At 41.3% G+C, this 23,107-nt stretch overlaps 2 protein-coding genes across 3 annotated transcripts in view; one reads left to right on the top strand and one right to left on the bottom strand.

Annotated features, from left to right (window-relative positions):
• The window catches only part of SLC25A32 (solute carrier family 25 member 32), a 334,318-nt gene extending 327,310 nt beyond the window's left edge, over positions 1-7,008 (bottom strand). Inside the window, exon 1 of the mRNA XM_044065682.1 lies at positions 6,733-7,008. Within this exon, the coding sequence (XP_043921617.1) occupies positions 6,733-6,919 (187 nt within the window). The 5' untranslated portion in view covers positions 6,920-7,008. The remainder of the gene's footprint in view (positions 1-6,732) is intronic.
• Positions 7,009-7,028: 20 nt separating this feature from the next.
• DCAF13 (DDB1 and CUL4 associated factor 13) overlaps positions 7,029-23,107 on the top strand; it is a 781,821-nt gene continuing 765,742 nt past the window's right edge. Inside the window, exon 1 of one of the 2 annotated variants that reach the window (XM_044065680.1) lies at positions 7,029-7,199. In XM_044065680.1, coding sequence (XP_043921615.1) covers positions 7,130-7,199 — 70 coding nt within the window. In that variant the 5' untranslated portion in view covers positions 7,029-7,129. The other variant, XM_044065681.1, reaches the window with a different exon arrangement.

Here is a 23,107-nt window from a genome sequence, read left to right on the forward strand (position 1 = left end):
CCATCCAACTTATATTCAGCATATAAACTTGAATATCATGCAAAATGGGAGGTTAGATAATCAGACAACAGAATCAAAACTGCCAGGAGATAGTAACTTCCTTATATATGCAGAAGATTCAACTCTGATGGCTGGAAGTGCTTAACAGTTAAAAAGAACCTCTTGCTGAACGTGAAAGCAAAAATCTCAAAAGATGGCTTGTTGCTTCACATAAAAAATGTATACTGTCCAGCCATATCCACTCTTTGCATATAGATGGGAAAGAAGTAAAGGCTGTGATAACATTTTTTTTCTGGGTTCAAAGATCTGAGCTTTGCAAAGGATGACTGCAGCCAAGAAATCTGAAGACACTTTTTTGTAAGGAAATTTAAGCAAATCTGGATAAGATTTTAAAGAGCAAAGACATTATACTGTCAAAGGTTCATACTGTTAAAGCTATGGCTCTCCCAGTAATAACATATGCGAAAGATGGATTGTTAGTAAGTTTGTACTCCAGTAAATTAATGCTTCCAATTTGTGGTATTGGAGAAAACATTGTGGGCTTTTGTTTCTCCCACAAAATAATTCAGTGATTCATCAATTACTTCTTACACAAAGTATTTACATTCCTTGACAATGACCCACCCCCCTTTTAATTTCTTGGCCCTGTGCAGCAGGCTATCAGTTGCCAGCAGTGCTCCTCTCAGGCTCGGATGCCAGGAGTTACTTCTGATCCCTTGGAGTTAAATGTCATATTTCTGCCTGCTAACGGAGACTGAAGCAGTTCACTGCAGTCACATTCATGGCCATGTGCACTTTTACTTCATGCCCTACCCATTTCCCTCTGCCATGTCATGTACGGCTTCCCAGATTAGAATATATCCTACTCATTATTATATTATCCCTAGTAACACCTCAACCTTACCAGCAGCTGAAAACAAAATCTTTAAAATTTAGATTACCAATAACTGTTAGGGTTTTGTTTCTTCCAATACTTAAAACTCTTTCTTGAAAACCATTCTTGGAAGAAAAAAAAAAGACATTAAAAATCATAGGATATTATTAGGCTAATGACCCAGGAGGGCCGTTTTAAGCCTGGCCATGCTTCCCAAAAATATTAGACAGGTTTTGGTCCCATTGATTTTTATGGGTGTATATATAACTAATGCACAAGTGGTAGAGCATTTACAAGGTACCTCTCTCTAAAGAGACACAGGTGCTCCACACCACAAACACCTAATATGATCTATGTAATAAAGTACTGAAAATGGCCACAGAGAATACTGTATCTCATAAGTGTCAAATATTAAATAATTTACAGTTATTCTAGAAGAATCTGAAAACACATCATGCAGACAAATACAAGTGCAACTCTGTCAATGATCCAGATTAATCTAAAAATGCCTACTGACATCAAGACAGACTATCCCTAACTTACTTCCACTGAACAACAGCTGCCTATGATAGTGTTAACAAAACAAAGGCTGTAAATATTGCAAATGCCTTACAAGCTGAGCATTTATAGGACATTAGCACTAATATATTAATAACTCCTCTAGTACAGCTTAATACAATTAAAGAGTTGCCTGTTTAATACTTAAAGTGCAATATTTCTATAAACTGCTTGATTTAAAAGTTTTTAAAAAATCATGTAAACAATGACTGATGTTCCAGTTTCTCAGTTCAAATGGCTTCTAACAATACAGAATCTATGCACAGTGTCCTTTCAATTTTCACAACTGCAAATATTTTTTTAATTTCTTATTCTGTACCTACCCCCCATACATATTTACGACATATGTACTGTCCATCTGTCACTGCCTTTTGTCCTGGGTTGTAGCTGAAAACTGCCCAAGGATGAGTTTACTTACCCTGTTAAGTAAAGTGTATCTATTTGCCTGTCTACTTAATTCTTTAAAAGTTGTTAGCTTTATCACTGTAGTCAACTAAACAGATAACTATTTTTTTCAGACAAAATCTTGTCTAAAGAAAAAAATGTACAAAAACAGACACGCAAGAACCTTCATCTCAAACTGGAATCACAATTCTGTCAGAAAACTAGCACATATGCAGATGTTACAGAGAGACAGGGAGGTTGTAATATCTAGTAAATTTAAGCAGCTGCACACCATAGAACTCAGCAACAATGATAGTAAACCTAATCATCAGAAATGTCACACAGTGGAGTTTTCAAAAAATACAGCTACCCTTATAAAAGGTGCTCAATATTGAAAGGTCCTGTAAGTAAAGGAAACAGTCAAATACTACAGCATAGAAAATCTTGTAGCAAGGTCTGGTAAATGCAAAATATATACACTATAACTCATTTCCAAGTGAATAATAACACTCACATTCTTGTCCATCTTTTAACTACTAACAATTACAAACACAAAAATCAGTTCACCAATATGTCAGGCTGCCTCAACTAATATATGCATCGCTAGAACTCTTGTATACAAATGCCAACTGTAATTCAGCTCTAATTATATAAAATAAATATGCATAAAGAAGCACAACTTTCTGCCTCTCAGGTCTGACAACCTATAACTTCCTGTTCTTACAGGAAATGCAAATATCTGATGGAGCTAGCCCCTTCTATTAGCAGTTAAAACAGGCACAAGGGAGGAGCTACAAAGTCACTACTAGGAAAAGTATATAAATATAACAGTATATAAATGTAATATGTTAGAAAAGGAATTTATACTGGGATGCATGGAGAATACACAATGAGACTACATGTAAATCACTGACATCCCAAGAACTGGCCAGTAAGAGATGCTGATTATCAGTGATGGATGTGGTCTAAAGTTGAAATGGCAAAACATCTGAAAAATATTAACTATTAAAAGCTGATCCAAGCCAACTGGGCATTCCTCACTTAATATTTATTCTAAGCTAGCAGCATCAAAGAAAGATAACAAGGAAGCACAATCTCACCAACAGAAATTAGGTGAGATTGTAACAAGTACAATATCAGGCAAGCAACCATTGCAAAACGTAACTGGGGGCTGGCATTACAATGCTGATTAAGTATCAGCAGAGGTGTCAGTACGTGTGTGACTATTCAGGATATGTGAGCCTTGAAACTCAAATCCCTAACTGACCATTTTTAGTCTGTCATCCCACAGCAATATTTTTCAGGAAAATGAACTTTGCGAAGAACTGCATACATTGAATGGCGCACAGCAACAGTTATCCCACTCCACAAAGGGGGAGCCACCACTGATCCCGTGAACTATCGACCTATTAGCCTGACGAGCCTAGTCTGCAAGGCCATGGAACGTATCATCACGAAACTCATAAACAAAGACATTGGTAATCTCCAAACTCTGGATCCCACCCAGTTCGGGTTTGTAAAAGGCAGATGTCTCCCAAACCTGATTGACTTCTTTGAGGCAGTCACCAAAGCTGTAGATGAGGGTAAGGTGGTCCACACAGCCTATCTTGACCTCGCCAAGACTTGACACCATCCCCCATTCTGGAATTATAGCTAAACTCACTAAACTAGGTATAAATCCCTACATCACAAGATGAGTTGCCAACTGACTCACTGACAGAACCCACACTGTAAAAGGTGCAGACTCCAAATCTGACCTCAAAGCAGTGACAAGAGGAGTACCACAGGGTTCTGTCCTGGGACCTCTCCTGTTTGGTATCTACTTCTCTGAAGTACAAGCTAACACAGAAGGCCTCTGGCTAATGAAGTTCGCAGATGACTGCAAACTAGGAGCCATAGTCAAGTCCCCAAATGATGTGGACATCCTACAGAAGAGCCTTGCTGAGACACATGCCTGGTGTCACAGCCATGGCCTCAAGCTCAATGCCAAAAAGTGCAGCGTCATCCCCTTTGGTAAAAACTCTGTAGCTATGAACTACCACATAGGCAGCAATCTATTTAACACCAAATGCGTGATAAGAGACCTTGGGACCCAGGTGGACAGTAGTCTCTCCTTTGATAGTCACATCGCCACAGTAGTCAGGAAATACTTCTACATGGCACACCTCCTCAGAAAAGGGTTCTCATCCAGGAAAAAAAAGGAGGTCATTGTTCCCCTCTACTCAACACTCATTAGACCCATTATAGAGCAAATGTCCCTTTTGGAATGTACCTCACAAGACATCTGCAGCAGCTGGAAAGGCCACAGAAGTACCTAACAAAGAGGATTACTGGCCTCAAACAAATGCCCTACACTGACCGCTCAAAAAACTCCAGCTTTACTCCATAGCATATTGCCTACTCCGAGGTGATCTCTGCCTAACATATAAAGCTATGTCAAACCCAGAGCTGTTGGACATGCTACACCTAAAGAAATCCCAATCCCTCCGAACTACATGCTTTAGGGACCTAAACCTTGTCACCACAATAAACAGGACATGCTGGAGGGATAGTTTCCTGTCCCAGAGACTTCTCATACTCTGGAACAGGCTACCCATCTATGTCAAGCAAAGTTCTTCATTAGCACTCTTCAAGAAAAATCTTGATGAGTGGATGGGAAACAGGAAATACACCCCAGGGATCACTTCTGTGTCTCTGCTTGACAGCGGCACAGGAAAATAACTTTTTTGGGTGGTGTAAGCCAGGGAACCTTGTTGGCTAGGCTTACGTAGGCCCTTGGGCCGATAGCCTAGTACCTAACCTATGAACCTACGAACACACTCTGCATAAATAATAAGATCCCTAATCAGCTACCACTACAGTTTAAGCACTCTGTCTGAATACTCTTTTCTCCTAATGTAACTTCTCTCTTCAAAATGTTGACCTCCCCTCGCTTTCTGCATTCAGCTTCCCCCAACACAAATACTTCTAATCAGCTTCCTGACAAGTACCAAAGGTATTTCACTTCAAAACTTTAAAATATTCATTTATTGATTTGACTTTTTTAACTAAGTACACTGGTCCGAAGACCATTTTCGGCCATGACCTGGGTTGAGAGGTAGTATTTACAAAACAGTTTACTTTCTTACTTAACCTTTGCATTCAGGTCATGCAACAAACCAACAGCTGCAGCTCAGTTCACACCAATATTTACATTTGGGTCATGTTATAACCAACACTTACAGTTCAACAGCTTTTATATATTTGCTTCTATATGGATGTTTATACAAATCAGAGTATTCAGAAAAATATTATTTCTAATATAGTTCTATAACTACTACAGTTGATGGTGATTTTGCATTAATGCTATTTTTGCAAATCACTGCTTTAAGCGCAAACATAATAGCACTATTTATTTACATTTTACATTATATCATTATGGCTGCACATTGCAGAATAATTTATCATTTTATTAAGATAAATTAGACACCATTTCCTTAAATCTAACTTGTTTACCATGTAACAACTTCACCTTGCATTTGCTAGTAAGGGGAACTTTCAAGAGCATTCTGAACAGATGTGATCACCACAGTCACTACAAAGATACGTTTTTTACCACATTTATTAAAAGTATCACTTAAGACACAGGCAAGCATAGATCAGTAGAAAAGAAAATAAACCATAATAACATTCCCCCCATTTACAAGCACTGCACAAGTACGTTTTCTTTTGTAAGTATCATCAGTCTAACATTACATACATTGCTCAATTAACCTCACTCCTCCTCCTGAACATTATTTCCATGTATGTCTATGCAATTTGCTCCTTCCACTTCCTAAAGATCAGTCTTCCAATTCTTTTATAACATTTAGTACTGGAAATACAATTGGTTTAGATTTCTGATTTCCATTTTCCAGTCATTTCTTTTTTGACAGCCAACAAAATTAAACTTAAAGCCTTACTAAATATAAAGCTATGTTAACATAGCTTCTGGTTAGCTTTGTTGAATAATGCCAATACTTTAAATAACTTAAATGTTACCACTGCACTTTGATGCTGCAACACCGGTCAAATCAAATGTGGTAGTTAAGACATACACAGTATTTCTTCTGCACTGTACCTATTTCTGAGGTTATTATTTTCTCTGGCTGTCCAACATCTGTTTTACAAAGGACCAGTTTTTGTGGTGCTAGAGTTGTTTACTTCTGGTAATTTTACGATGCGCTCTTCGGTCTTACTTCTTAGCCAAAAGCCACACATACTACAAAGTTATACCTTACTGAGTACTTGAAAATAATGTCACCTCGCATGCACTGCAATGGGACAAGCTTGCTGTGACCTAACACTATTTTACGTTTGATTTTATGTCGTCTGATCTCTGCACGTAAAATGTTGATAAAAATATGTACCTGGGGTCCAGCCTGAGCCAACCTACCTGCTCAATAAACTAAAACTGGCCTACGATTTCTCTGTTTTCCCTCTGCAAAATAAGTCTCAATGGGCTTTACTCAGGGAGCAAAATCAAGTAAGTGTGGGTGGCCACAACCCTCCGACTTGTTTCATACGTTGTATTCTGTAGGTATTACACTACCGCGTGCCTGAAAAAACAGGTTTCAAAACGTGTTTCAGAAAACTTTCGGCTAACAGAAATTACTTCAGTTAAAGCCATGCAAACCGAATTTCACACATAACTGATGTCTGTCTTACGATTTAAGGACGTCGTGCAGACTGAGACTCAACCCCCAAATCGTGCAAGATGCTATCTTAACCCCACTTATAAGATATGGGCACATTGACAGCATAAATCAAACTGCAGCATAATTTAAGAAACTGTTGCTCAATAAGTGAATTATTCAAAAAAAAGTAGACGAACGATATCAATAGACAGCTAATAGATATCGACAAGCAAATGTGGCATTCCGCGCTTACCGGCTTACCTGCGAAACGAATTTTTACCAGATCTAGAGGGTGCAATACCAAGGTGGACAAGACTCCTCCACTCAAACCAGCCACAAGGTTTTCATACCGTACATGGTTGAGAAAACCACCAAAGGACATCCATCCTCGGACGGGCAGTACGGCGCTCCGAGTCTCTGTACAGTCTTTTTCTGGAGCAGCGGTCATGTTCAAGTCATAGCAGCAAATTAATGCAGGCTTCAGATTGCATCAACTCATCTAAACAACACAACATGCCACACTACCAGAATGTGACGTAACCTTTGCACTCCGACCCCTGCAGGAAGTGTGGTTGACGCCACATGGCCCGGTAGAAATCGTGGGTTATGTTGTGTGTGTTGTTTGTTAAGAAAGTTAAATAATTTCAATTTTGCTAAGATGAAGGTAAAAGTACTGAGCAGGAACCCAGATGACTATGTGAGAGAAACCAACAAGGATTTGCAGAGAGGTAAACCAGAATGCTCCTGAATTAGAAGAGTATTGCAAAACTAGAAACTGATAATTTAATTTGAAACATTGCGACTTAAAGGTGCTTTATTTATCTGACAGTTCATACAATCTCTTTAACAATGGTTTTGGGTACTATTTTAATGTTTTCTTTATCCAGTATTAAATACATTTTTTTTTCTGAAATAAAGTACGAGTAAAGCTGATTTTTGCCTTTTTAGCAGTGTGTCTAATATTTATAGGTATTATGTTCCAGATTTTCAAACATGATTGTGAAGTAAACCATTCCCATATGGGTTATATAACTTTGTTTGTTTTTCCTAAGTAATCCGTTGAGAATCTGAGGCTTCTAGGTGGATTGTAGCATTCTAGAAATAACTGGTAACATGGTATAGATGTTGTAAATTAAAATCAAAGTTTGGTAGAAAAGTCTAATTTAGATTTTAAGGTTTTCAGATTTATGCTGTTAATCAAATATCAATAATGGGTCCTAGCAGTACTGTTGTTGTCATTTTATAGTTAATGCTCTGAAGCTCACTATTTCCATCTGGAAGACCAGGTGGAGAACAGCAGTGCTGTAACAAGCTTACAGTTCAAGCTGAATAAAAAGCAGTGCTTTATACATTATATGCTGCCCAGTGTTTCGTTGTGTTTCTTTACAGTGTGATTGTTCATTTGATAAAATATTTTAAAAAATTACCCTGTATATTTCATTTATGTATTGACTCCAGGCTTATCTATGCAAAGGAGTAACACATATTATGAAACAGATGGTTTGATGATAATTGGGGATTTACTTAACCATTTATAAAGCTTAAAAAAGTAGCATGCAGTTTTCCCTTGGTAGTGGTAGGTAACTCATTCCTACTTACAGTGATGCATTGCGTGCATGCTGAATTATTACTAGGTCTCCACGATACATGAGTGGACTGTGTATAAATACTGGAAAGGAGTATTCTAAGGGTATGACTTTGTGGGGCACTGTTATGTGAAATAATTCACAGGGATACTAAGGTGTCATTATTGGTTCATAATGTATGTCTTTCTGAGTTCTTGCATATCACTTTGTTTTTATTTCATAGCCCTAGAGCAGATAACCTGGCAGTAGGACACTCATGAGTGATGTGTCCAATATCTTGGATAATTCAAGAAACAAAGCCACCACCACCTGCTCATTATTAAGTCTTTCGTCAAATGACTCCTACAGGTAGACTATATTAATTTGACAAAATCTCCCCAAAAAAGGTGTTGAGACTGAATATTTTAGTTGACTCATGGGAATTGCATTAGTTGCTGCTACATTGGAATTTCCAGTATTTTTTGCTGTTAAGTACAGTATTGGCCCATGATATCAAGCCTTCCGTAAAGCTACTGTTGTCTAGATCCTTAAGTGGAATGTTTAGTGAGTTTATTACCATATTATTAGATTTCAGTGGGATAAGGTTTAGACTTTCAGATCCCACACTTCCTTTTAGACAAGAGTTGTCTAAGAGAGCACACACTTGTTTCCATCAGACAGAATTCATTGACTAATGTAACACATACCCCTTCATTGTCCAGGGTGATAGTGTTAGGAGCCAAGTACTACACTCTCAGAATAGTTATTGAATAATTCAGTAACTTTTTATGTGATACATTAGGAAAAGGTATGGAATGGAGTGTTAGCTATGAAGGAGAATGTCATTAGTACATTTCCAAAAGGTGTTGGAGTAACATCTTTTGTAAGAATTTGGGCCAGGTTCCAGCAGAGCAAGGCTGCAGCTAAATAACAGCTTTGAGATTTGAACAATCTAAGTCAGATTAGATGAAACATGGGGAAAAAAGAGGACCAAAGACTGAACTCCAAAAGACAATAATAGTGATGCCACTAGTGCTAGAATAGGTTGTAGGTATTGTTTGTTGATTTCCTACTGGACAAACAGTAGGAATACTCTTTCAGATAGCCTTCAGCAAAAGTTATGAATTCAAGATTGAAGTTAAACGCCAAAAAATGCATAGTCATACCCTTCGGGGAAAAACAAGGTTACCCCTAGCTACCATATAGGTGGCAATCCACTGAGCACAGAAAAAGTCATCAGGGATCTGGGGACCCAGGTTGACAGTAGCCTTTCGTTTGACACTCATGTTGCTAAAGTAGTTAGGAAAACCTTCTATATCGCCCACCTGATCATGAAGGGATTCACATCTAGATCAAGGGAGGTCATCGTCCCCCTGTACTCATCACTCATTAGACCTATGATTGAGTACAATGCCCCCTTCGGAATGTATCTGACCAGACACCTGCTGCAGCTTGAAAGGCCCCAAAGTTTCCCACCAAAAAGATAAAGGGGCTCAAAATATGTCTTATGCTGCCCGACTGAAAGAACTCCAGCTCTATTCAGTCTCATACCGCTTGCTCAGAGGTGACCTGTGCCTGACATATAAGGCCATGTCAAACCCAGATTTGATGAATATGCTTCACCTCAAAATCTAGATCCCTCAGAACCACAAGGCGGAGACTTAAACCTTGACACGGTTATAAATAGAACGTGCTGGAGGGACAGATTCATCACCCAGAGACTCCCTATGCTGTGGAACAAAATCCTGGTACATGTGAGGCAGAACACCTCTCTGGCCTTGTTCAAGAGGAATCTTGACCAATGGATGGGAGATTGCAGATATACCCCAGGGATTACTTCAGTGTCACTGCTTGACAGAGGCACAGCAAAATGATAGGCATAGTTTTTATTCAAACTAAAGGGGTGGCGAAAGCCACATAACTATGGGCTAGGCTTATAAATGCCCTTGGGCAGATAGCCTAGTATGAACCTATGAACCTATAAGATGATTATTTTTTTAGGAATAATGGAGTAATTTACACAGGTGTATGTTTGCTTAGGTTCTACAAACAGACTTCATTGGATTTACCAGAATTAATATTGTATCTAAATACAGACCCTGGGAACTATAGTGTCCCATTAGCCTGACAAGTCTGATATGCAAAGCTATGGAATGCATCATGATGGATCTAATAAATAAGGATATAGGGAATCTCCAAACTCTGGATCCTATACAGATTGGTTATGTGCAGCGTAGATCATGCCTGCTCAACTTGGTTGACTTCTTTGAGTCAAGTCACCAGAGCTGTGGATGAAGGCAAGGTGGTTCATACAGCCTGCTTGATCTGGCTAAGGGCCTTTGATACCATTCCCCACTTGGGAATCATAGAAAAACTCACTAAGCTAGGCATCAACCCCTATATCACTAGTTGGGTTGCAAACTGGCTGACAGAACCCACATTGTGCCCTAAGTGTATCATATCAAACCTAAAAGTAATCATTAATCCATTTTTCTGTGTTCAGCAAATGCTTTTTTTTTCATGCCAGACCTTTTTATGCCAGACCTTCTTTAAAAAAAAAAAAAAACTCCTCTTGTCTTGTGTACAGATTAAACAGTTGCGTCATGATACTTACCTTTGTGGAACTCCATTGTTTATTCTTACTATATTCCTCCTGTGCTATTTACAGTAATTTTCTCATTTACTTTTCTTGTACTAAGTTGACTAACAGAATGCGCATTTTTCATGTCATTGTTCTTGAAAGCTGTCCTTGGCTTATCGCAAAAATATTCTTCCAGACCTCGCTGGTTGAGTTGCTTTCACTGTACAGTACTTGCACTAGTAGCAGGAGTTCTGTTAGTAGATGTGGAGCAGTATTCTTTTTATAAAGAAGAAATGGGCGTTAAAGTGATAAACTATATATTTAATGAACTGTGTTTCTTGCTATAATTGATCGTGAAGGAGCTAATAGGACAAAGTGGTAAAATTCTGGTTTACATAAAATTAAATAGTAAGTCAAAAAGTAGAAAGGACAGTTGTGTACTCTTACCATAAATGTAGATGTTTGAGTGTGTTCACTGTTGCAGTCATGACTGTAGGGTTCTTCCTGCCAGCAGCAGCCCCCGATCGGCCAGAGTCCTAAAGTGTGGATCGGGCGGTAGCTGAGGTCGCTTTTATCCTGACGTCAATGCGCCAGAAGGTATAAAGACCTCAGCTGACGCCATTTCCCCAGTTTTTCTTGCCCCAAATGTCAGGTGCCCAGAAAGAAAAGGCTAAAAAAAAACCATGCCCAAAACCTCAGCAGCCAAAATACCTCATAACGGATAATACTCAAAGGAAAAAACAAAAGGGGGGGGTAGGAGGGAGGGTAACCCAGACTGCAACAGTGAACACACTCGAACATCTACATTAATGGTAAGAGTACACAACTGTACTATGTCCTTCGTGGTTCACTGTTGCAGTCATGACTGTAGGTTTGAGTCCCAAAGCTAAGAAAGGGTGGCTGGAGGAGAAACGGAAGGAGCGGTCACAAAACCGCAGAAGCAAAACCAGCCCTGGATTTAGAATAGAGAGGGAAGTTGTAATGCTTAGAAAAAGTTGTAATGCTTAGAAAAAGTATGTACAGAACTCCAAGTAGCAGCCTCCAAAATATCCTTGGTAGGAACCCCACAAAGAAAAGCTGCTGAAGTAGCAGTAGCCCAGGTAGAATGAGTCCTAACATTAACAGGAACTGGATTGCCATGATAAGAGTAACAGAACTTGATGCAATGGGCAATCCCCTTGGAAATAGTTTGCTTAGTGATTGCTTTCCCTTGAACAGTAGGAGCATAAGCGACAAATAACTGATCAGATTTCCGGAATATCTTGGTCCTGTCCGGGTATAAACAAAGCTGCCTGTGCATGTCTAAAGAGTGCAAAAGACTTTCTTCCTCACTTTGAGGATTAGGATAAAAGGTAGGCAAATAAATAGACTGATTCAAGGCCACTGCCGAAACCACCTTGGGCATAAAGGTGGGATTAGTCCGTAGAGATCCCCTGTCCTGATGAAAAATAAGGAAGGGTTCCACAGCCATGAGTGTCTGCAATTCCGAAATTCTTCTAGCAGAGGTAATGGCTAAAAGAAAAGCAGTTTTCCAAGACAAAAAATTTCAAATCCGTGGAAACTGCAGGTTCAAAAGGAGACAAGGTTAATTTCTCCGAAACATAGTTGAGATGTGGGAACAGGAGCCCTCATAGGGGGCCGAATATTCTTAGCCCCTCTAAGAAATTGTTTAAGTAATGGATGAGAAAAAATCAGAGGATCCGTATCGTAATGTGCAGAAATAGCAGAAGCATGAAGCTTAACAGACGAAAAAGATAGGCCCGTATGTAACAACTCTGTCAGATACTGTAAAATCCGAGGAATGTTCGGAACAGCAAAATCACAACCTTGGACTTGATTCCAGGAGCAAAATCTTTTCCATTTACCCGCATAAGATTTTCTAGTGTTGGGCCATCTAGCTTCAAGGATTACATCTAATACCTGTTTGGAAAGGGCAGAGGTGTTTACAGACCCTGGATCCGCCAGGCAGCTAGATGCAGAGTTTTGACATGACTGTGCAGTATCCGGCCGTCCCGTTGAGACAGTAGATGAGGGATTTGAGGTAGAATCTAGGGAGGCTCCTGAACCAGGTTCATCAGAGTGGAATACCAGAATTGCTGAGGCCAATTGGGAGCCAGTAAAATCATTTGCGGTCTGCCCTGTTTTATCTTCAGAAATACCCGAGGTAGAAGAGGAAAAGCATATACTGAGAGGTGTTTCCAACTGAATGAGAGGGCATCCACTTTCCATGCTAGTTTGTGGTAGGTCCTTGTGCAGAATGTTGGAAGTTGATGATTCTGAGGGGATGCAAAGAGATCTATGTCCGGACATCCCCAAGCCTTTATAATCATCCTGAATATCCAACATCCATTCGTGTGGATCTGAAATGGGTCTGCTCAATGTGTCTGACAGAGTGTTGTCTTTTCCTGGCAGGAATTCGACACTGCAGGTCAGAGCAGTGTACCATAGAGTCATGGCTAATCTGCACAGGGGGTAAGAGTGAGAGCCCCCCTGCTTGTTTATGTACCTCATCACTGTAGTGTTGTCTGTCTGTATCAACAATTGTCCTGGTAGAAGAAGGTCCCTGAAGGCTATTAGGGCATTCTGTACAGCTAGCATCTCCTTCAAAGTTATGTGCAGGTGTGTTTGCTCCTTTGTCCAAACACCCTGAAGACATCTCTCGTGCATGTGGGCTCCCCAGGCATAATCTGAAGCATCTGTTGTCAGAACTTGGTTGGTCGGTGGAGGACAAAACTGCTTCCCAGGCTTCGGCCCACCAAAGAAACTCATGCTGGAGACGAGGCAAAATCGTGATCACTGTTTCCAAACTGTGGTAATGCTGAGACCATACACTCTTGAGGTACCACTGCAGTTTCCTTGTATGCAGTCTTGCATATGGTATTAGCAGAATGCCGGAAGCTATGTAACCCAAAGCCTGCAAAATTTTTCTTGCAGTCAACTGTTTCATTGAAGCCAGGTGTCGGAAAGAAAAAGCCAGTTGCACTTTTTTGTCTGGTGTCAAGGAAGCCATCTGGGTTGTAGTACTCAGAAGAGCACCCAGGAAGGTAATCTGTGGGTACCAGATTTTATTTCTTTAGATTCGCTGTGAAACCGAGGTACTGAAGAAGATGCTGCACAAAAGCTAGATGCCGAAGTAGAGTGTCTTTGTTGCCCGCTTGAATAAGAGAGTCGTCCAGATAAGGGTATATTTGAATCCCCTTCTGTCTGCAAAACGCCATTACTGGTGCCAGGCACTTTGTAAAAGACCCTGGGCGCAGTAGATAAGCCAAAGGGCAGCACAGAGAACTGGTAATGCTTCGAGCCCGCTTTGAAACGCAGATACCTTCTGCACTCTTGCCTTATAGGAATATGCAGGTAAGCTTCTTTTAAGTCCAAAGTCACCATCCAAGCGTTCTTGCCCAACATGGGCAGCAGCTGCTGCAGAGTGAGCATCTTGAATTTTGGTATATCTAAGAAGGTGTTTAGTACAGAAAGGTCCAGGATAGGTCTCCACGAATTTTCCTTCCCGGGAACCAGGAAAAGTCTGGAATAAAAACCTTGCCCTATTTCTAAATTTGGTACCGGTTCTATGGCCCTCATAGCCAGGAGGGACTGAACCTGCCGTTGCACCTCTGCCCACTGATGATTTGGCAGATCTGGCCAACCGTTCGGTTTTGGCAAGATGTGGAAATGAAATCTGTAACCTCTTGAGACTATGTCCAGAACCCATTTGTCCCGGGTTATGTGGCTCCAATTTTGATAAAGAGAAATCCTTCCTCCCAAAGGTGCCTCCAGGAGAGGAGCCCCTGGAACCAGAAAGGGAGAGTCATAAAGACTGTTTTCGGTAGGGTTGAGATCACCTCCCTTGGGAGAGGGGGCACTCCACTGCCTATTCCTAAAATGGGTCTGTGCCTGTCCCCTACCTCTGGAACACTTGAATCTGCCTCTCTGAGACCTGTCAGAGCCCGGAAAGGACCAAGGTTTAGCTGGCCTGTGTCTGCTAAATCTAGGAGGTTGCACCTGTAGAAAATCCTTAACTGTCTGCATAGATTTGGCTTTGTCCTCCATTTTCTTTAATACCTCTTCAGCTTTGGACCCAAACAGAACCATCGTGCTGCAAAGGGGCATCCAAAAGTTTGGCTTTAACCTGATCCAGCAAGCTTTGTTCCTTTAACCAAGCATGTCTTCTAATAACTGCGCCAGCTGTTGCAGCCCTACAAGAAGCTTCCAAAGAATCAAAACCACAATGCAGGGTATGTTTACCCACCTGTTCAATAGCATGCAAGAAATCCTGTAACTCCTGATTATCCGCACCAATAGAAACAGCTGACCTCTTTTGTTTAAGTACAGATAAAAGGTATTGCTGATACTTCAGCATATGAAATTGACAGTTCAAAGCCCTAATAGACAATGTAGGAGAAGTATAAACTTTTTTACCCCATCTCTGCAAAGCCTTGGACTCTCGGTCAGAGGGAATAGGATTTTTAGCAGAGGCTGCTTTAACACCCTTAGGACCCTGAGAAATTGTTTCCGGATCAGGTGAAAGATTCTTAAAAAGAAACTTGTGAGAATCTGGAACCCTATAATACCTATCTGGTTTGACAGTTGCAGGGGGAAAAGAATCAGGAGAGAGAGAAGCTTCCGAAAAAACATATGTTCAATACAGGGGGAATAGCCAGAGGCCTATGCTGTGGGAGAAGAAGAAAATCCCTAAGCCTTTTCTTGGATTCAGAGAATTCCTGCCCTTCCCAGTGAAAATGCACCTTCATATCATGCAAAGTTTCACCAAAAGAATAATCCTCAGGAGGAGAGGCTGAAGGAAAGGAATCTTCAGCATCAGAATCCTCATAAGGAGGAAAAGAATAATCCTGCTCAAGGGAAGAAACAGAAGAAACAGAAATTTGGTCTGAAGAATCATAATTGGACTGTAATCTAGGCTTCTTGCCAGGAGGGGGATGTGAACCCCTGATCATAGTTAAGAAGAGATCTTCAGCCATCCTAAGCATCTGCCTCTGAAGCCTAGGACCCTGATCAAAAGGAGCCTGTGCTTGCCATTTCACTTTAGCTGGAGCCTTAGACTTTTTGTCTTTGAATGTAAAACTGAATCCACATTTACAGGAAGCTGCGAAGGCCTGAGAACTCCCTCAGAAGCTGGTACCTGCCAACCAGCTCCGGACCCAACTGAGGGAGCAGTATCCGAAGGTCCAGTCCCTGGCAATTCTGAAGACCCCATCAGCTCCTCACCGGAGTTGGTACAGGCAATTGGTTCAAAAGAGGTGGACGACACAGGCTGCAAAGACGCCTCACTGACGACTGACGAACCAGCAACTGGCCATAACTGAGTAACATCCTTTGCTGTGGACCTCGGATGCCTGTCTGCATCCTTGCACCTCTTACACACCCCAGAAGCCAGAAAAGAATCCGAAGACATGTTATAATTAAACCTTTTTCCAAAATAGTAAAAGGCAAAGTTATATGTACGCCTAATAGTACGCTGATTAAATTTAGCACAAAATGCACAATTGGCAACTTCGTGGTCAAGACCCAAGCAGGGAATACAGTAGGAGTGAAAATCCCTATGAGGTATTTGCTTCCCAAAAGAAATACAATTATTAACTTTTTCTGACATCTGACTGGAGCAAGAAAAAGACCTCCCCAACAGGGTACTTATCTTGTAAAATGAAAATCCTGGGATTAAATCCAAAAACAAACAGGAACAGGCCGACCAGCATCGGTGAACAGCAAAGGGCACTGCGCAGCAAGAAAGACTGGGGAAATGGCATCAGCTGAGGTCTTTATACCTTTTGGCGCATTGACGTCAGGATAAAAGCGACCTCAGCTGACACCTGATCCAGACTTTGGGACTCTAGCCGATCGGGGGCTGCTGCTGGCAGGAAGAACCCTACAGTCATGACTGCAACAGTGAACCATGAAAGACATCTAATGTTTCAAACTTTCTACTCTAGACTTGGTACTTGTAGACTCTTCATGGAGCAAACTGAAAAACAGGAAGGAAGTAACACTCCACTTTTACAGTGAGTTCCCACAAAGCTATAGTATAACATTTCTTTTTTCTCTGTCAACATCTTTGGAGAAAATCCAAACATAAATACTGCACATAAAAATGGTTGCATATATGAGTATACACTAAACCACTGTATATCGGCAAAACCAACCTTCACATTTGAGTATGCATTAATTTGTATTGCTTTATAAAAATACAAAGAGAAGTCCGTGTTGCAGCCCCTGCAAATGTTCGTGCCAAATTATTCTTATAAAGAGGGTGTAAATCTGATAGTGGACTCTGACTTGCACATAACTAACTTATCTGCTAAGTTGTACCTGAAAACATATTCATAATTGTTTACTGAGAAAATGGACTTTCCAGTGTATTCAGTACAAAAGAAAGAAGCTGGTCAGATTTCTGAACTGCATTGCCTTAGTAATGAAGATCAAAACTCCCTGCAAATTTCCTTGATATGCAAAACTCCTTTACTGATGGTGTGACTGTGAGATAACTTAAGTTTCTAATAGGATCATAGGAGGTTACTAGGCTAATGGCCCTGGGGCCGTTACAAGCCTAGCCAAGAGTTTATCCCCAAAAAGAAACCTGTCGGCACCTGTCGATCCAAGGGTGTCCCTCACTGACAGGAATTCCTGGGACAAATTTGTGGTTTCCCATCCACTCCTCAAGGTTGCACTTGAAGATGGTCAGCGAGGTGCTCTGTTTGACGTTTATAGGAAGTCTATTCCAGAGATGGGATGTCTCTTCAGCAGGTTTTGTTGATGTATATTAGATTCAAGCCTTTTGAGCGGGTAATGTGTGAGGAGTTGGACTTGCAAATATGGAGCATCTCTAGTAGGGCAGGCTCCGAGATTGCCTTGTAGGCGAGACACAGATCTCCCCTGAGCAATCTGTACGATACTGAATGGAGTGATAGTGATGTGAGCCTGTCTGCATAGGACAGGTGTCTGAGGCCATGGATTGTCTCTGTGAGTTATTTCAATGACCTTTCCAGTTGGTGGAGGTGTGTGGAAAGGCACATACCAAACAAGGCGTTCTACTCAATTATTGGTCTAATGACGGAGGAGTATAGAGAGGTAATCATAATGGGCTGTGTTTTTGCTGAATGTTAAGATGATACTTTTTTGCGTTTAGCTTGAGGCCATGACTTTGGCACCAGTCATTAGTTGCTGTGTGACCCTCTTGCAGTATGTTAACATCATTTGGGGAGTCCATGACAGCACCTAACTTAGCAGTCATCTGCGAACTTGGTCAGCTACAGGACTTTTGTCTTTGCCTAGACCTCTGAGATGTAGATGACAAACAGTAGGGGTCTCGGGACAGATCTTTGGGGAACTCCACTAGTGGCAGGTCTGCTGTCAGAGGTGGAGGTGCCTATTTTGCCTTTGAGGGTCCTGTCGGTGAGACAATTGGCCACCCATTTGATGAGAGAGGGATTTACGCCAAGTTAGCTTTTCAGAGTCAAAGGTCAGTGTAACCTTTATTGTCATACAGATCAACACAGAGGAAAAAGTGCATGTCACTGCACGAAATTTCGATATCCAGGCTCGTACTGTAAGAATTATAGTTTACAGAAGGAAGATTAATAATCATTTAAAAATACTGAAAATAGAAATCAAAATAATTTACTAAAATAAATACAGTAAAAAATAGATAAAAATTTGAAAGTTTTACAGCAGAAACAAAAACAATACAACAACAGAAACAGACTTAGTAAAATCTGAAGGTAGTGCTACTCAATGCTAGAAGTCTAAACCTCAAAATTCACTCTCTCGAGGCACTCCTAAAAATGGAGAACATCGATATCTGTGTAGTGACCTGAGACCTGGTTCAAGGCTCCAGAGAGCACCCCTGCAATACCAGGCCACAATTCTTACCACACTTTTTGTCCACAAAACCAAGACCAAAACACTAAAGGTAGAGGAGTGTCCATATTCACCAAGGGTATTCACACCTCCAGGCTAGTTGCCCAACACAATGCATCTGAAATTCTCCAGGAGCAACTAACACTAGGTAAGACTGCAATCCAAGTTGTAGCTTGCTACAGATCCCCCCCCCCCCCATACCCCAAAATTCTCACTGCACCTTCCTAAACATACTGGAAAATATTAAGATACAACCAAACACCCTAATACTAGGTGATTTCAACTACCCTGCCATTAATTGGGAAAACTACTCGGGTACCAACTCCTTTTCCCAACGATTCTTGGAATTCATAAATTCCAACTCCCTTGATCAACTAATCCATTGTCCCACCAGGGGCTCCAATATCCTAGACCTGGTCATTACCAACATGGGAGGTAGATGCTCCACACCAGTGGTCACCCCCTCATTGGTCAGGTCTGACCATAAGCAAATCACCCTTAACATCCACATCCCACCCCCCAGTAAGGAAACCTCCTTAAACTTCTCCAACTTCATGCTACTGAAGTCAGAAGTGACGAACTTCACAACACCCACGCAGACAGGATCTGGAAGTTCGACTGCAGAATCCTACGCTAAGGCACTGTATGAGCACATCCACTTGTGCATGAATCGCGCCATCCCAAATAGAACCAAGATGCTCTTCTCCAAAAAAAGGAAGCCAATCTGGTGGTCCCCTGCTATAAACAAACTATACAGCAGAAGGAAGAAACTGTTGCAGAAAAGAGGAAAATCCCAGGATGCAAAAAACTCCCTCACCAGCTTCAGTAAGAAGCTGAGATCCCTCATAAAATCCACAAAAGCTAGTTACGAAAATAAAATTTCCAAAGACAACCACAAGGCATTCTATAGTTATGTCAAGAATCTAAATGGCAATGCTCAGATCTGTTCTGAACTATAACAGAATGGCATTAAATATACTGATCCCAAGGATATTGCCAATATCTTGGCAGATCGATTTAGTGCCATCTTCTCTCCCCTCTCACCCCCTAAAGGGCCCATCTCAATACCAAAAGATTGCCAAATTCCGATAAGCATAGCCACACAGGTAGAAACAGCACTCTCTCTAAAGCTAAGAATACAGCATCCATGGGACCAGATGACATCCCAGGTTGTGTACTACATGAACTACAAAATGAACTGGCACCTCACCTAAGTGACATGTTTAATCATAGCCTCACCTCAGGCTTCGTGCCCACTGAGTGGCGCACAGCTACAGTTATCCCGCTCCACAAGGGAGGATCCACCTTTGATCCCGGGAACTACCGTTCCCATCAGTCTGACAAGCCTGATCTGCAAGGGCACGCATTATCATGGAACTTATAAACAAAGACATTGGCAACCTCCAGACACTGGACCCCACCCAGTTTGGGTTTGTGAAGGGCCGATCTTGTCTCCTGAATCTGATTGACTTCTTCAAATCGGTCTCCAGAGCTGTGGACGAGGGTAAGGAGGTCCACACAGCCTATCTGGACCTCGCCAAGGCCTTCGACACCATCCCCCACTCTTTTGAGTCAGAGATAAATTTACTAAGCTGGGCATAAATCCCTACGTCACTCGATGGGTTGCCAACCGGCTTACTGACAGAACCCAGACTGTAAAAGCAGCCAACTCCAAATCCAGCTGCAGACAAGTGACAAGTGGAGTAACTCGGGGTTCAGTCCTGGGACCACTCTTGTTTGGCATCTACTTCTCTGAAGTACAGGCCAACATTAAGGGACTCTGGCTAACAAAGTTTGCAGATGACTGCAAACTGGGAGCCATTATTGAATCCCCAAATTGTGTGGATATTCTACAAAAGGGCCTTACAGAAACAGATGCCTGGAGCCAGAGCCATGGGCTCAAGCTTAATGCCAAGAAATTTATAGTCATCCCCTTTGGAAAAAAACATGTACCCATGAACTACCACATAGGTGGCAGGGCACTAAACATCGAAAGTGATGAGAGACTTAGGGACACAAGTGGACAGTGGTCGCACTTTCGATAACCACATCGCCACAACAGTCAGGAAATCCTTCTATGTCTCACACCTCATCGCTAAGGGCTTTTCATCCAGAAAAAGGAGGTCATTGTCCCACTGTACTCATCCCTCATTAGACCCATTATAGAGTATAATGCCCCATTTGGTATGTACCTCACAAGACATCTGCAACAGCTGGAAAGGCCACAGAAATACCTCACTAAAAGGTCTAAAGCAGATGCCATATGCTGACCGTCTAAAAATAACTCCAGCTATACTCTGTGGCATATCATCTACTCGGAGGCGATCCCTGCTTAACATACAAGGCCATGTCAAATCCTGAGCTGTTGGACATGCTCCACTTAAAGAAATCCCAATCCCTCAGAGCCACATGCTCCAGGGATCTAAACCTTATCATCGCATTGAACAAAACATGCCCATACATGTCAAGCAGAGCACCTCATTGGCCCTCTTCAAAAGGAACCTTGACGATTGGATGGGAGATAGGAAATTCACCCCGGGGATCATGTCAGTCACCCTGCTAGACAGGGGCCCAGAGAAGTAAATATTGTGGGAAAAAATTTCCAGGGAATTGTTATGACTAGGCTTGCATAGGCCTTAGGGCCGATAGCCTAGTACCAACCTATGAACCTATAATAAGAATATATAACAAACAGTACTATAAAGAAAGAGACACACACATTAAAAAAAAAAAACTTATGGTATACAGTTTTCATACTGCAGATGGAGATGTTTAACGTGAGCTATGTAGTAATGTAAATAACAATGACATATTGCACATAAATAATGGTTGTTTACCCATTAAGCAGGTTAGGCAATAGGTTTGTTGTTCAGCAGTCTGATAGCATGTGGGAAGAAGCTGTTATGGAATCTGTATGTCCTGCATCTAATGCTTCTGTAGCACTTCCTTGTTGGCAGGAGTTAACAGTTCATAGGCCAGGTGGTGTCTATCCCTCAGTAGTTTTAGGACTCCTACCATAAGATCTGTTTGAATATATGTCTTGTAGGGATTGAAGGTTGGAGCCAATTATTTTTGAGATTTTGCAATGATGCCTGAGTGGCCAATGTCTTGGACACAATCCCCCAATCAAGGTAGGCTGTATGCATTAACTTTCCCTCATCCAGAGCCTTGGTGACAGTCTCAAAGAAGGCAAGATCTGCCTTTGATGAATCCGAACTGAGTGGGGTCAAGTGCTTGGAGATTACTTATGTCCTTTTTTATGAGATCCATAATAATACGCTTCTTGGCTTTACAGATCAGACTTCTCAAGCTCATAAGGGCAATAGTTTCCAGGGTCAGTAGTGGCATCACCTCTGTGCAAGGGAATGACAATGGCAGTTTTCCACTCTGCTGGGATGAAGCCTGTACTTAGGCTGTGGTTGAATAGGGTGCTCGATGGCGAAGCCATTTCTTGCTTGGAGATGGTGTAGAATACAGCCTGGGATACTGTCCGGTTCCATGAAAGCTGAGTTCTTTGCCTTGGATAGGGCCTTTAGCACTTGCTCTATAGAGATGTGAGGTGCAGGACAAGTATCGTTTATGTGGAAAGGGCCTTTGGGGGGGGGCAAGGGGTGAAGTTAATCTACTAGCAGGCTGGCTAAGTCAACAGGATCGGTATAAGGGATACTGTTAGGTACTAATTCAGAACAAACCTTGGCTTTGCCGTGGAGTTTCCTGATGTAAATGAAGAAGGGTTTGTGGTTTCCCTTTGTTTTGGAGGCTAATTTCGATTCATAATTGGCTTTGGGTGCTTTCACTAGTGATTTAATTTGCTTGTTGAAGCTAAGGGGAGTTTTTCCAGTTTGGAATATGTTCCTTTTTACTCTTTAACAACAATTTCTTCCTTTTGTTGTAAAGCGTTTTGATAGAAGATGTCCAGCAAATAGGTTTGTGTTTCCTTGAGGTGCAGATTTTAGTTCTATTGTGTGTGGCTGAGTCCATGCAGTTGTAGAGGTGCTTCTGTAGTGCATTGGTGTACTGTTCAGCATAGTTGTCTGCATTTTCTGAGGGAGGCAGTGGTGTGAAGCCACAGATGCCCTCCCTTAGGAGGTTACAGGCAGCTTTTGAGAAGTTTTTTTAGCTTGATTACGGTTGGGGGTGGGGGTTTGAGTGGGATAGAAACTTCGAATGAGACAGTCCGATCTGTCCTCAACATACTACGATTAAGAGCAGTACTTTTATAAGGGAGGGAAAGTCTTAAAATAAACTTTTTTGTCTAGACTCAGTTCTTATATTTACTACATGGACCAAAATGTGCTGCCTTAATTTTGCTGTGTGCTATTTGTATTTCAGTTTGTACTTTCTTTTCTATATTTCACTGTGTGACTGATATTGTTTGTTTATTTGTTGTGTGGCTTTCCCATTTTTTTCATGGTTTAATCTGTATTGCATGTTTTCCTTGTTTTTTTTTTTTTTTGCATTTTAATTTATACATGTTTAGAGCCCATTGTGTCTTAAACTTTTGTCTGTTAAGTCTTTGCTAACTGGTGTAGCTTGGAGGCTAAAAAGAGCTGAAGGACCAGTTCACCAACCTAGCAGGCAAGAGATAAATAAAATTAAATATAAAATACTCTCTCAAAAT

The sequence above is a fragment of the Protopterus annectens genome, chromosome 3.part0 (genome assembly GCF_019279795.1).
Source record: "Protopterus annectens isolate FY-2018-M chromosome 3.part0, PAN1.0, whole genome shotgun sequence".
NCBI lineage: Eukaryota > Metazoa > Chordata > Ceratodontiformes > Protopteridae > Protopterus > Protopterus annectens.